General features: G+C 42.0%; 1 protein-coding gene across 1 annotated transcript; it reads left to right on the forward strand.

The window, feature by feature from the left end:
* Positions 1–9684, forward strand: LOC115143484 (potassium voltage-gated channel subfamily A member 2-like). Its single transcript, XM_029683951.2, is given in 3 exon segments — positions 1–419; positions 1250–1680; positions 1682–9684. Coding segments are annotated over 2 exon segments (1482 nt in total). The 5' UTR covers positions 1–419; positions 1250–1387; the 3' UTR covers positions 2871–9684.
* The last annotated feature ends 4661 nt before the right edge of the window (positions 9685–14345 follow it).

Raw genomic sequence — 14345 nt, forward strand, 5'->3', positions numbered from 1 at the left:
AACGTCATAGCGGCTAAGGACACTGGATGCATAGAATTCTGCCGATCTTAGCACCTTTGGCTTTTACCAGAAGTACCATTCCTCCAGGTCGGAAACCCTATCCCCTCCTTTTTTTGTGTCAATCGCCATCCTACGACAACCTGAGCGAGGAACGAAGACGGGGAGGGGGAGGCGAGGACACACCCGCATTCTGTACCTCTCCAACGCCGGTGCGCGTGAGTGGTGATGCTGCAGACAACATGATGATCGTATTATTAACGGTCCCGAATAGGAAATAGATTCGTTTCTTCTTCTCATGATCTAAATCACCGGAGGGATTAGCACCGGAGGGATTGTTGGCCACTGGCTATTTACTCCCTAATACCAAGTGACCAATGGGAACAGCAACTAACACCCCGTTTTCAACAAGGTGAATGCTGGTATGTAGCCTATGGTGTTGAAAACGTCTGCTATAACCTACACGACTTTCATTCAGAAAAGTCTACTCGACCTCTGCAGTGAAGGGGAGACAGTAGATGACCATTGAACAAAATAGCCCGTATTATTATTAGCTTCTGAGTATTTATCAACTGAATAGCGCTTAACAAAACTATGCCTCTTTTATGGAAGATGCAAGAGATGGTGTAGAGGGCAGAGACAGAATATGTTTTCTCTTGAAACGTTTTTCCTACTGCCGGTTAATAATTTATGGATGTTTTTGAATATTTCAGAGACAGTCACCATTTGAGACCAGTCTAAAAATGCTCCAACAAACTACCTTAAAGTGAATGATGAAAAAGTGACATCGAGGGCTTCTTGGAACAGAAAAAAAGAGTGCATACTTTTTTCACTATTCAGTTATTGGTTTTATATTATAAACTAACGGGCAATCTGTATAGATTTGGTTCCTATATTGCAAAGGTACGTTCATGCATGATTTCACTGCAGGTGAATGGATATTTGCAGCAGAATATAAGGAGCTCATGCCCGATTCATAAACTATATCTATGCTAGTTGGAAACTAGTTGGATCATTGAGCTCTGGGCATACACTACGTTTCTCCACATTTATAGTAGTTTATGTATGTTTTAGAAAGCTGAATACTTTGGTTGTAGCCTACAGAAGTACATTTTTGTAACGTTTATGCCATTGTTCCATTACAGTATAATACATGGCTTGAGAGGACAGACAGACAGAATAACACAAATGCTATCAAATGAATTGCTTATGTTATATTATTTAAATTATCTCTGGTCTCTGTCCCTTCCAGACAGATCCATCCATGAGGTGAGCCAACCGGTCTTTACGGCATTGAACCCCCTCCCTCTCCTCCATCCCCCTCCCTACAGTTTCCAGGCTGCAGGGCCCAGCCCCACTGAAAAGTGCAGGCGCCTGCTCTCCCCGCAGAATGACTGTAGCCACTGGTGACCCCTCTGATGAGGCGGCAGCACACCCGGGGAACCCGGCTGAGTACGACCCTGACGCTGACCATGAGTGCTGCGAGAGAGTGGTCATCAACATCTCTGGGCTGCGTTTTGAGACACAGCTTAAAACCCTCTCCCAGTTCCCCGATACTCTGCTGGGGGACCCCAAAAAGAGGATGCGCTACTTCGACCCACTGAGAAACGAGTACTTCTTCGATCGCAGCCGAACCAGCTTTGATGCCATTCTCTATTTTTACCAGTCAGGAGGGAGGCTACGGGCCGGCCAATGTGACCCTTGATATTTTCTCAGAGGAGATACGTTTCTATGAGTTGGGGGATGAAGCCATTGAGCTGTTCAGAGAGGATGAGGGTTTCGTCAAGGAGGAAGAGAGGCCCCTTCCTGACAATGAGTTTCAGAGACAAGTGTGGCTGCTGTTTGAGTACCCAGAGAGCTCAGGACCCGCTAGGATTATCGCTATCATCTCCGTCATGGTCATCCTCATCTCTATCGTAAGCTTCTGTCTGGAAACCCTGCCCATCTTCCGCAACGACGACGACGAACCGCACAGTGTCTTTGACACCAACACCAACACCACAATCTACTTCACGTCCACCTACTTCACTGATCCATTCTTCATCCTGGAGACGCTCTGCATCATCTGGTTCTCATTTGAGTTCCTGGTGCGCCTCTTTGCCTGCCCCAGCAAATCAGGCTTCTTTGGTAACGTCATGAACATCATTGACGTTGTTGCCATTATCCCCTACTTCATCACACTGGCCACAGAGCTGGCTGAGAAACCAGAGGATGGCCAGGCTGGTCAGCAAGCCATGTCCCTGGCTATTCTCAGGGTCATCCGTCTAGTGCGAGTCTTCCGAATCTTCAAGCTGTCACGACACTCCAAGGGACTTCAGATCCTGGGCCAGACCCTGAAGGCTAGTATGAGGGAGCTGGGTCTGCTGATCTTCTTCCTCTTTATTGGAGTCATACTGTTCTCCAGTGCCGTCTACTTTGCGGAAGCTGATGAGCCCGAGTCACAGTTTGAAAGCATCCCTGACGCCTTCTGGTGGGCTGTTGTCTCCATGACGACAGTAGGTTATGGCGACATGGTCCCGACCACCATTGGTGGCAAGATTGTGGGCTCCCTCTGCGCCATTGCAGGTGTGCTGACAATTGCCTTGCCCGTGCCTGTCATCGTTTCCAACTTCAACTACTTCTACCACCGTGAGACGGAGGGCGAGGAGCAGGCCCAGTGCCTAGGCCCAGTCGCCAAAGAGGACTCGAATGAAGAGCTGAAGAAGAGCCGGAGCGGCTCCACCATCAGTAAATCAGACTACATGGAGATCCAGGAAGGGGTGAACAACAGTATTGAGGACCTCCCAGAAGAGAACCTCAAGACTCAGGCCAACTGCACTACGCTGGCCAACACAAACTATGTCAACATCACCAAAATGCTCACAGATGTGTAGCCAGCTGGCATTGTCCTCTCAGTGAGGTTGAGAGGTCAAAGGATGGGGCAGGTGTGTAGCCTCCCATTTCACATGTGCTGCTGGAATCTCAAGGCAATAGATTCAGGACGTATAACTGTACTCATCATTTCTTTATGATGAAAAACACCAGAAACTATGTGCTCACTCCTCCCCTAACTCCCACTGCTAACTCCCACTGTTAGCGCCTCACACCTTGCCCTCATACTGACCTTCTGTCAGACTTAAAATCTTATAATCAAAATTCTGCGTGTTGATGTCTGCATGGAGTTGGCTTTGTCAGTGTGACTATTCCAATAGTAAAATGACCTGCTCACAACGGTAGTACAAAAAAGAGGAGAAATGTAGCTAAAAAAGGTGATTTATCGCTTCCAGAATAACCCCACCACCAATCCTGCTTCAGCCCCCCTGCACCTGCCGCTACCCTGGTCTCCCTCCATCGTCAAAGGTACACTTTGCTTCCTGTTTGCGTGCTACAAAATGCTGCTTCCTGGAGCAAACTAAACAAACCCGTCCTGTGGTGAACTACTTGGAGATTACAGAACGTGTGAACATAAGGCGGACATGCTCCGTTGCTGCCCACTGGGCAGGTCTATTTTTGATTTACATTTGGTTGAGTTGTCAGCTAACGTGAATTCAAAATGAAATCAACAAAACATGTCACCATGTCATTGGATTTAGGTTCAAATTTGGGTGAAAAAAATATGAAATTCCGTTACATTGAAGACGTCATTACATTGAATATTTGGGTTGAAGTGATGTGGAAACAACGTTGATTCATCCCGTTTTTGCCTGGTGGCTGAGGCCTGTCATGGCCTGAGCCTGAGACACACGAGGAGTGTGGTACTGTAGTAGTCATTCAAAATATATACGGGATGTAGGACATCCATCAGCTCCATAAGCTTTATAATGGTTTCACATCTTTTCTTCAGGAACATCAGTATCTGATGAATGACAAAAGGCCTTGACTTTTCACTGCTCTAGTCTTACATCGTTTATGTGTTTACTGTACATGGCAACGCAAGCCTCCCTCCTCCACTCACCTGAACCTGTCTTACTGCAGCTCTGAGGACAAAGTGAATGTCTCTTCCTCTTTCATTTGTACTTATTTACCACTTAACTCATATAGATAGATAAATAGTTGTGACTGTAACCGTTACTGTAGCTAGATAGGTACTGTAGGTAGTAACTGTAGCCAGTTGATTGTTGCATGGAGTTCTTATCTGAATGAGTATTCTCACTCACACAACTAGCATTGCTCCAAAGACACTGTTTATTGTCTTGCCCTCTATAACCTTCTATCATACATATGAAGGGATGTCGAGAGGTTATTATCTAACATACGTAGGTTACAATGGTGTCTGAAAGGATACCATGCCCCAAACCAGCCCTATAGCTTGGAGGATATTGTATTCCGAACATTTGACCTAAATGTAACATTCCATGTAGAGTTCATTGTCATAGTCTTGTTGCCACACCGCTGAGCTGAAAACATAGAGGTGTTTACATACCACCGACATTGCAGCTGTGCTGTAATTTGAGGTAAAATGCATTAGTTAATTAATTACAGCACCCATACAGTGTAGTTGCAGCATTAATCTCAGTTACAGACAGACTCGACTCACGGCTGCCTTGTTCAACTGGGTCCATTGTGTCTTCATGATGAACCATTGGGACGACTAAAGGGACATGTATAAAATGATGTTTCCTCCCTAAACTGCCTTTAAAACAAGTAGGCTTACTGAATGCTGCTTTCCTAGTGTTGCATGACCTCAATACATTCCTAGAAGCATGAATTGAAGATCAAAGATGCCTATGAAAACTATTTAATACGATACCTATATTTATCTCATTATCTACTTACATACTTTAATCTGTGATAACAAAGCAATCTGGGACGTATAAGAAGGGGAATTTACATTCAGCTGACGATTTAGAGATGAGGATGACCATGATGGAGATGATAGCGTTAATCCGATAATCCTTGATGATATGCAGATCGTTGCTATGTTTGTTTTATGATATGAACAATGACACTTGTTTATTTTCAGCACTGATGGTGTAGCCCCGTTTCAGGGACTGTCTGTTGGACAGAGTGCCAAAGACATGCATGCCTAATACACTAGCGAGTTCACAGGAGAAGTGGAGGTACAGTAATATATCTATGGTAGTTGCATCCCTCAATAAAAAAATATGAGCATTATCTAAATATTATCATACTTGAAGGAGAGATGGTTTATATTGCCAACGGCTGAAGTATGTAGCCGTGTAGCAACTCTGAACTACAGAGTTCTAGGTCTCTCACGACATTGCTGAGTCTCCTGTCTTTCTACATCTTTTCATAGTGAACTTCAGGACACAGGAGAGTACTAGCAAAGCTGAGGATGTTTAGCCAGCGCTAACAAAATGGTGAAATGGATTGCGTCTAATTTACCTTTTGGTCAATATTGGTTAGCATAGCCACAAGGATGTTAGCTTTGACTCTAATGTGTCTGGTCTGTCTTCTCATTTACGTTTTAGGCCTAAATGTCTGCCACCATTTCTGCAATGTTTATTCACGCTAGATGGACAGAGGTGAGGTTCTTAGCTCCCGGTCCCTCCCTCTGTCCTCACCATGTTCCTTTCCTATCTTGTGTCTTCAATTGGCAGTACCTTGTGCAACTGCAATCGCTACTTATTTTGGAGAGATGAAATGTGTTGGAAAGGAACTTGAATTGAAAAATAATCTGGGTCTGGAACCCTGCTTATTGATGCTTCCATTACTCTAACATGATGTTATTATGTTCACCCTTATCCTAGCAGTAACACTTGTCATCGAATACCAATGCACCACGCTGTCCAAAACACACATCATATACATCAACAGTGCATGATGTGGATAGGTACACCATTATGTGGTGTGTGTGTGTGTGTGTGTGTGTGTGTGTGTGTGTGTGTGTGTGTGTGTGTGTGTGTGTGTGTGTGTGTGTGTGTGTGTGTGTGTGTGTGTGCGTGTGTGTGCGTGCGTGCGTGCGTCTGTGTGTGTGTGTGTGTGTAAGTGTGTGCATGTAGAGCCCACCTCTGAATGTCAGAATCTTAGCTTGGTTGTACAGCTGCATTAAAGTGACAGCCATTCATGCATGTGTGCATAGTAAGACAAAACTGCTCACAGTATGACCAAAACAAGTCATAGTCTATGCATGCAAATGCTTTGTATTTTTTAAAATAATTTTTCTATTTGCTTTTTTCAATGGACAGATCTTCCCAAAACACATCATGAGATAGCATGCTTACCTATTTTGTTTGAATTGGGCACACTCTGATTCAACACACACTCAAATTTAGCAACATATCAAAATAGAAACATTGTAGTTGAGTCAACAGTTTGTTTACTAGATGCTCTGAGCACAACCATATATGGAGTATACTCATTTTTATCAATGTGCAGAATTACTATGTGAAATGTTTATATATTCCCAAAATGGAGTGTCGCAAAAATCGAAAATGTACCTTTTGCTTTATAGTAATCATTACGAGACCGTTACAACTCAAAGTGTACAGAGGGTTTCACCAGCTAAAGCACAGTCAGAAGGATTCCCAACAGAAAATGCTCTCAAAAGTCTATGCAGAGATGAACAGTTGATTGGAAATATAAACACAAGGTTCAAACAAGCCATGAATATGGGAAAACACAGAAATACAGAAAAGTAGAGCAGTTTCAGAATTGTGTTTTTGTTTCTCTGCAGATTCTGGGTTGGTTTGAATTTGAGTATTGTAAGCGATGATGAGTGCCCCTCCACTTTTACGGCGAAGCACAGGCCCCAATGAATTCAATCAATAAAAATAAAGGAAAACTGCACTGTGTGATAAAAAAAATGCTGAATTGGAGGTCATAAGTAACTGGGCTGAAAGTGAATCCATCCCGCAAGCTGTTCATCTCGCCAACATTGTCATTGAATATGAGTGTAAAACCACACCTGACCTGTCCTGAAAATACAGCATAAACACTCTGAGTGAAAAAGCAGTTTGATTTTCCTTTTGACCTGTAATTGATTTCATTTGGGTCACAGTGAAAGCTTTGTACTGCACTGTATGGTTTACATCACCAACAAAGTAAACGTTCAAGTAGCTACACAAGTAGTAGCTATTCAATCGACTGTTTATGCATGTGTATGTCAGAACAAGAGAGTGTGTTTCTGTGGTCTGAAAGTGAATGACACCGTAGAAACACAGCTACAGTATGTCTGGTACAGTATAGCGCCTTCACCTTCAACACTGGCCTACCCCGACTGCAACTATCAACTTTGGTACAATGGACCAGATTTTTTTTCTATGAAAAGAAATGTGAGGAAAATACTGTACATAACAACAATGGATTATGGAGCCCCCAAAAAATGGACAATGTACTATTATGCTAAGTGAGGTCTGGATTTAAATGAGTGTGATCTGCACACTACAGGAGCAAAAAGACAATCTGTGGACAAGAAAAACATGTCAAACTAAAATGCATATAATCCTTCAAAATGACCATAACCATGATAACAACGTCATATAAATAACGAAGAAAATAATAATGGAACCAAACTGTGTTTTGTGTGTTTTTACTGTGTGAAAGGCCTTTTTCCCCTTATCCATACATGGTGGTAAATTAGATACAGTGCATTCAGAAAGTAATCATACCCCTTGACTTATTCCACATTGTGTTGTTTTAAAGCCTTGATTGTAAATGTACAAACAAATATATACATTTCATCCATCATCTACACATAATACCCCATAATGACAAAATGAAAAGAGGTTTTTAGAAATTGTGCACATTTATTGAAATATAATACAGAAATAAATAATATACACCCCTGAGTCAATACATGTTAGAATCAACTAACCAAATACAGCTGTGAATATTCTGGGTAAGTCTCTAAGAGCTTTGCACACCTGGATTGTACAATATTTGCACATTGTCATTTTTTTAATTGTTCAGCTCTTTCAAGTTGGTTGTTGATCATTGCCAGATAACCATTTTTAAGTAAGTCTTGCCATAGATTTTCAAACCGATCTAAGTCAAAACTGTATCTAGGCCACTCAGGAACATTCAATGTCATCTTGGTAAGTAACTCCAGTGTATATTTGGCCTTATGTTTTAGGTTGTTGTCCTGCTGAAAGGTGAACTTGTCTCCCAGTGTCTGTTGGAAAGAAGACTGAACCAAGTTTTCCTCTAGGATTTTGCCTTTGCCTCTATTCCATTTATTTTTATCCTAAAAAAAAACTCCATAGTCCTTGCCGATAACAAGCATACCCATAACATGATGCAGCCACCACCATGTTTGAAAATATGAAGAGTGGTACTCAGTGATGTGTTGTATTTAGGACATAAAGTTAATTTCTTTGCCACATTTTTAGCAGTTTTACTTTAGTGCCTTGTTATAAACAGGATGCATGTTCTGTACAGGCTAACTTCTTTTAAGTTTGTCATTTAGGTTAGCATTGTGGCATAATTACAATGTTGTTGATCCATCCTTAGTTTTCTCCTATCACAGCCATTAAACAACTCACCATTGGCCTCATGGTAAAATCCCTGAGCGGTTTCCTTCCTCTCCGGCAACTGAGTTAGGAAGGACTCCTGGATCTTTGTAGGGACTGGATGTTTGAAGTGTAATTAATAACTTCACTGTGCTCAAAGGGATATTCAATGTCTATTTTACTTTATACATCTGCCAATAGGTGCCCTTCTTTGCGAGGCATTGGAAAACCTATCTAGTCTTTGTGGTTGAATCTGTGTTTGAAATTCAATGCTTAACTGAGGGACCTTAAATATAATTGTATGTGAGGGGTTCAGAGATGAGGTAGTCATTCAAAAATCATGGTAAACTATTATTGCACACAGAGTGAGTCCATGCAACTTATTATGTGACTTATTAAGCTATTTATTTGGACCATTGTGGGATATTGTGTGTATGCCAGTGACACAAAATCTAAATTTTATCCATTTTAAATTCAGGCTGCAACACAACAAAATGTGGAAAAAGTCAAGAGGTGTGAAATATTTTCTGAAGGCACTGTATGTTGATATTGATATATTTTTGTTTATTTGTCAGTGGCCATCTGAAATTTGAACATTAATTCTGGTATTGGATGCACTGCACCAGAATTAGCACAATTTTACCTGCAGTCTTTGATAAAACAATGACAAAATCTAAATGAAATCAAATGAATACACCCCAAAACCTGGACATAAATGATAGAAAGGTATGCATAGACATGAAATGATTTAAAAATAAAGATGATAACTCAATAAGTATTTTATTATATTTATGCCATCAATTGAATTAGATATGCATGCAAATGTGTAATGGGTCTCACTGAGAATGATGGTTTGTATATTTCATGTTTGAGAGAGGGAATAATTGAATATTGTATTCAACATCTAACAAGGAATTAGTTTGCTCATCGATTTGAAGGATAATTTTAGCAGAACCATTGCTAGCTGTCTGTGTCTATACAAAGTGCTGTGAAACGATCAAAGAGCGTTTTGTTGTTATTCTTAGTACATTCAGCGCAGAGTCTTTGTAGCCCTCAGCTGTGTGGAGGACATTTACAATGCCTCCTGGCATCTTTGGTTGCTTCATCCTTTAAAGTGATGATCCAAAGCTTTGTAAAATTTCAGCCAGTGGTTTTCAAAGTACTGCTCACGAACCAAAATGGGTCCCCGAAAATTATGCACAATTGTGTGGTACGTCATCCATTTTGTATGATATGTTACGTCGTACAATATGTTTCAAATTTGTAAGTGCATAAGATCTCGGACTGCATCTTTAAGGAGAGAGAGGGGGGGGGGAGAGAGAGAGAGAGCAGAATGTACTATTAATAGCCTTTTTGTTGGAGAGAGAGATGGGGACAGCGAGGGAGGGGGTAGGAAAGAGCAAGATAAATGGGGGAGAGAGAGATAGGGGTGTGTTGGAGAGAGAGACACGAGCAGGAGCAGAGTGTGAGAGAGGGAGGAGAAGGAGGAGGTGTATATTCTTTAAGGAATCCTTCACCGTGGACTTTCTCTGACACTCAAGTCCCAGTCCACCATCTCATGGTAATTAGGGAGGAGGCTGAGACAGACTCTAGTTGATATTTGCATTCATCTGTTTCCAGGACTCTTTCATGGGAAAAAGAGGAGCAAGATAGAGAGCATTTGTCAGGCTTGTGAATTCTGCCACGTCAATTTAGAGAGAAACTGGTGTTTGCTGCAACCAGCTGGCAATTAATCACAGCTCTACATCTGGGGTGCCGTCATAGTCTATTCATATTCTATCTCGCTTTCCAATTTGTATTCCGTATATGGTGGGTTTCTATGTCCTCTATAGAATGATTACTGTCACCAAAGTATTCTAATATGCCATGACATTTATGAAGGCTACCTGTGACAAAAGATCCAAATTCACATTTTATATGAAACAAAACGTTTTAGTGCTGCACTACTCGAAACACTGTGCATTGGAACTGCAGACATACATCTCTCTGCTGGAGTCATTAGTTACAGTGCAGTGCAGCTCTGCACCATGGCTAAAAGGAGACATAGGAAGAAGTGGAGGCCAGAGAGAGGCAGGGGTAAGGCAGGGAGAGACAGAGGGAAAGGCAGGGAGAGACAGAGATAGGAGAACAGAACCAGGAGAGATTGAGAGACAATGAGAGTAGGGCAGGGAGAGACCGAGAAAGGAGAGTAGGGCAGGGAGAGACCGGTGGGAGGGGAGCAGGGAGAGACAGAGAAAAGAGAGCAAGGAGAGACAGGTGGGAGGGGAGCAGATTGAGGTGTGGTGAAACAGCCTGTGCTCACTGGCATCTCTCCCCAGGATAGGAGATCACACGACTGGGGCAGGTGGTCACGCTTATGCTTTGCCCTAGTGTCAGGGATAATCGTGTGTGTGTATGCTTATGCAGTGTGTGTCTACCAGTGTGTGCATGTACTGTATGTGTGTGCAGTGTGTGTGTATGCCAGTATCTAGGTTTCCATCCAATTGGTGACAGATTTTCATGTGAATATTCTAGAATCTACATGAAGAAAATATGTGGTGTGTTTTCCACCAAACGGACATGTTGTGGATAGAAATCAGTGCTTGATGGCGCAGTGCAAACATTTTTTTATTTTCGCAAAAATGTTCATGTACCAAATAAAAATCTAACGCTCAAAGTGTTCCAATTGCATTTTCAACTCTACCGATAGTTTTGTCACAAACTGTTTCCTACTCTGGTCTTGGCACCTGCGCTCTAGCCAACAGCTGGCAGATACAGTAGGCTGTGCAGCTAGGCTAGTCTACTTGACGAGATTAGAATATTTTTATTTGTAAAACGGACATCATGTCACCAGAATAAGACCCTCAATATTTATTGGAAAGGAGCATCAAGAGCACTTTCCCCACCCTGTAACTTATTTAATCAGTAGCCTAACAAACTGCATGGTTTCCTGAGTCGTAGTAGGAGGACCACACACCATATCATCGCATGACTCCAAGTTTACTTTGATACTCCTCTCCAACCTATCAGGGCTGGGTGTCTCAGGCTCTGCACACTGTCGGATTGCATCCTACTTGGCAGGCCGTTCCTACCAGTGGAGTGGATCTGTGTCTGCACCACGTACTCTCACTACTGGTGTCCCCCAGGGCTTGGTTCTAGTCCCTCTCCTCTTCTCTCTATACACAACTCACTAAGCTGCTCTTCCTCCAAGTCCTCTCCATCACGGTTGACAACTCCACAGTGTCCCCCTCCCAGAGTGCAAAGAACCTTGGCGTGACCCTCCCTGAACAACACCCTGCCATTCTCTGCAAACATCAAAGCTGTGACTCGCTCCTGTAGGTTCACGCTCAACAACATCTGTAGAGTAAGACCGTACCTCACACAGGAAGTAGCGCAGGTCCTAATCCAGGCTCGCTACTACTGCAACTCGCTGTTGGCTGGGCTCCCTGATTTTGCCATCAAACCCATGTAACTTATCCAGAACGCTGCAGCCTGCCTGGTGTTCAACCTTCTCAAGCTCTCCCATGTCACCCTGCTCCATTGGCTTCCAGTCGAAGCTTGCATCCAATACAAGACCATGGTACTTGCCCAAGGTTGCAGCAAGAGGATCTGCCTCTCCCTACCTTCCTTCTATGCTCAAACCCTACTCCATAACCCAAGCACTCCATTCTGCCATCTCTTGTCTCTTGGCTCTCCCACCCCATAGAGGACAGCAGAGTCCCTGCCCATCTTCTGAATACATCTGACACCCCACCTCTAGATCTGAACCCCCCCCAGAATTTTTGGGAATTAATACCTACTCTTTTTTCCCCTCACTAGATCTGACTTTGCTGATAGCTTGTTGGGGGGAAATGTACTTACTGTGACTGTGATATGTGGTTGTCACACCTAGCTATCTTAAGATAAATGTACTAACTTACAAACATTTTACACCTGGACGAACCGTGCGGCCCCATCTCTGTAGCTAGTAAACTGTATTCAAACTTTGGTAATGCTTCATTTTAAGGGGTCCTTATTATAGTATAATTGCATGTGTAATTACACTGAAACAAGCATTTTAGTTAATTGTAATAACTCATAGTTACACTGTATTTACAACATGTAATTGGTGGTAATTGCAGTCTGAAATTACAGAGGTGTAACAGCAAATGCTTGTTAACATGCTTGTTACAAATGGGCAAGTTTACACTAAATTCAACAATTTAGTGTTTAGTTTCTTCTCAGCTGCATTCGATTCAGTAATAGATATCAAGAGGATGTAATCTCTTGTGGACAGATGTGCTGGGTGTTTCCCGAGACACTCTTCAAAATGTCCACTTGTTGCTTGCACTTTCCTCACAAAAGTGTACCATCTGGGTTAACATGGTTGAGTTTACAAAATCATGTCAGATGTAGGTCAACCTCACTGACTGGGGTCTACCATACGGGTGTCATCCTTGAGTGGGAGGATAAACACACTAGTACACCACAGAGTACATGTCAGATCTGCAACTACAATGTAAATACTGGGTGTTACACAGGATGTAGCTAGTTAAAATGAAGTGTATCTTGAGGGGTACTTACTTGTAATTGTGTAACTACAATGTGTGTTACTTATCTTGACAATCTAATTGTCAGCTTCTGAAAGTGCCATACATGTGAGAAAATACACTAATGCACCACATAGTACATATTTGTAATATCTGCGTAAGTACAAGGTTGTCGCTAGATGAAACACAGAATGTAGCTATTGAACGTTAACTGTAACTTCATAGTTACCTATGAGCAATTTATGTATAATTTCTTACTACTCATTACCTTGTGAAAATACCTATAAACAAGAGATGAGCTTCTTCAGTGAACTTTATTGCAACATGTAAAAATACCTTACATTTCTTATAAAATTACAAGGATTTTTATTGTTAGATTAATAATTGTTAGATTAATAATTTAGATTTAACAAAGATATAGGCCTAGTCAATAACACAAAAATAGCTCTTCCAATGGTGGTGAGTAGTAGCCTAGATAGCTAATTTCGGGGAAAAAAGGGGGATTGTCTTTTTCTTCCCTAACAATGGAAATCGACAACTCTCTATCTTCATCTCTTTCTTTCTTGTAATAATTTTTGCCCATCCTGGAGTCTGAGACCGTGTAGGAATCTGTAGTAGAGACGAAGAATGTAGCTATGCCAATTGAAATTACACTATACAAGATATCATCATCATGATTTCTAAAGTTAAGGCCTGCTACTTAGCTAGTTGTGGTGTTATCCAGCTCGCAATAATAGTGCTTACTAACGCTAATAAGTTAGCTAGTGTTTAGCTACATTGAAACATACTCAATGTGTGTTGACAAAAGTAGCTAGCTAGATAATTAGCGTTAACATGCTGAGTGTGTCTCACGTAATACCCTTGGGGTACTAATACCCTTGGGGTACTGAAAGCCTGAGGACAAGGTTCAGGGAAGATTAGATCATTGAGCCCAGCTAACGTTAGCTAGCTGGTTAGCTAGAGAGTAGGGACTATAGCATAGCTATTTTCCATCTTTTGGTAGCCAGCTTGTCAAGGTTAGCTAATCCAAAAAGACTCAACAGATTGCATGGAAAGACTATTCTGTAGATGGTAAGCCTAACAAAACAAAAATGCCAGAGTAGCAAACATTAGCTAGCTACAGTAAACTAGCTGGCTAACACTAGGCTATCTAGCTGGCAAATGCTATCTAGCTAGCTAACTAACTACCTATACTAAATAGTCCAGCAGAATTAAAATCAAATTGCATGGAAAACTTACTTTCTATCTCCTGTTTAGACATTTTTATCTTGTCTACAACACTTTGTTTCTTTCACAGTAATCTCGCATGTCTGGATTTTGCACACCGGCCCTTCTTTGAGCACTGTCACACGATGTCGATGTCAAGAAATGTGGGCCTGTTCAAGGTCTTCGTTATTTTGAGTGTGTTGCGCAGATGGGTAGATCTTGACATTATGCCTTAATTTTGGGG

Source organism: Oncorhynchus nerka, linkage group LG15, assembly GCF_034236695.1.
Source record: "Oncorhynchus nerka isolate Pitt River linkage group LG15, Oner_Uvic_2.0, whole genome shotgun sequence".
NCBI lineage: Eukaryota > Metazoa > Chordata > Actinopteri > Salmoniformes > Salmonidae > Oncorhynchus > Oncorhynchus nerka.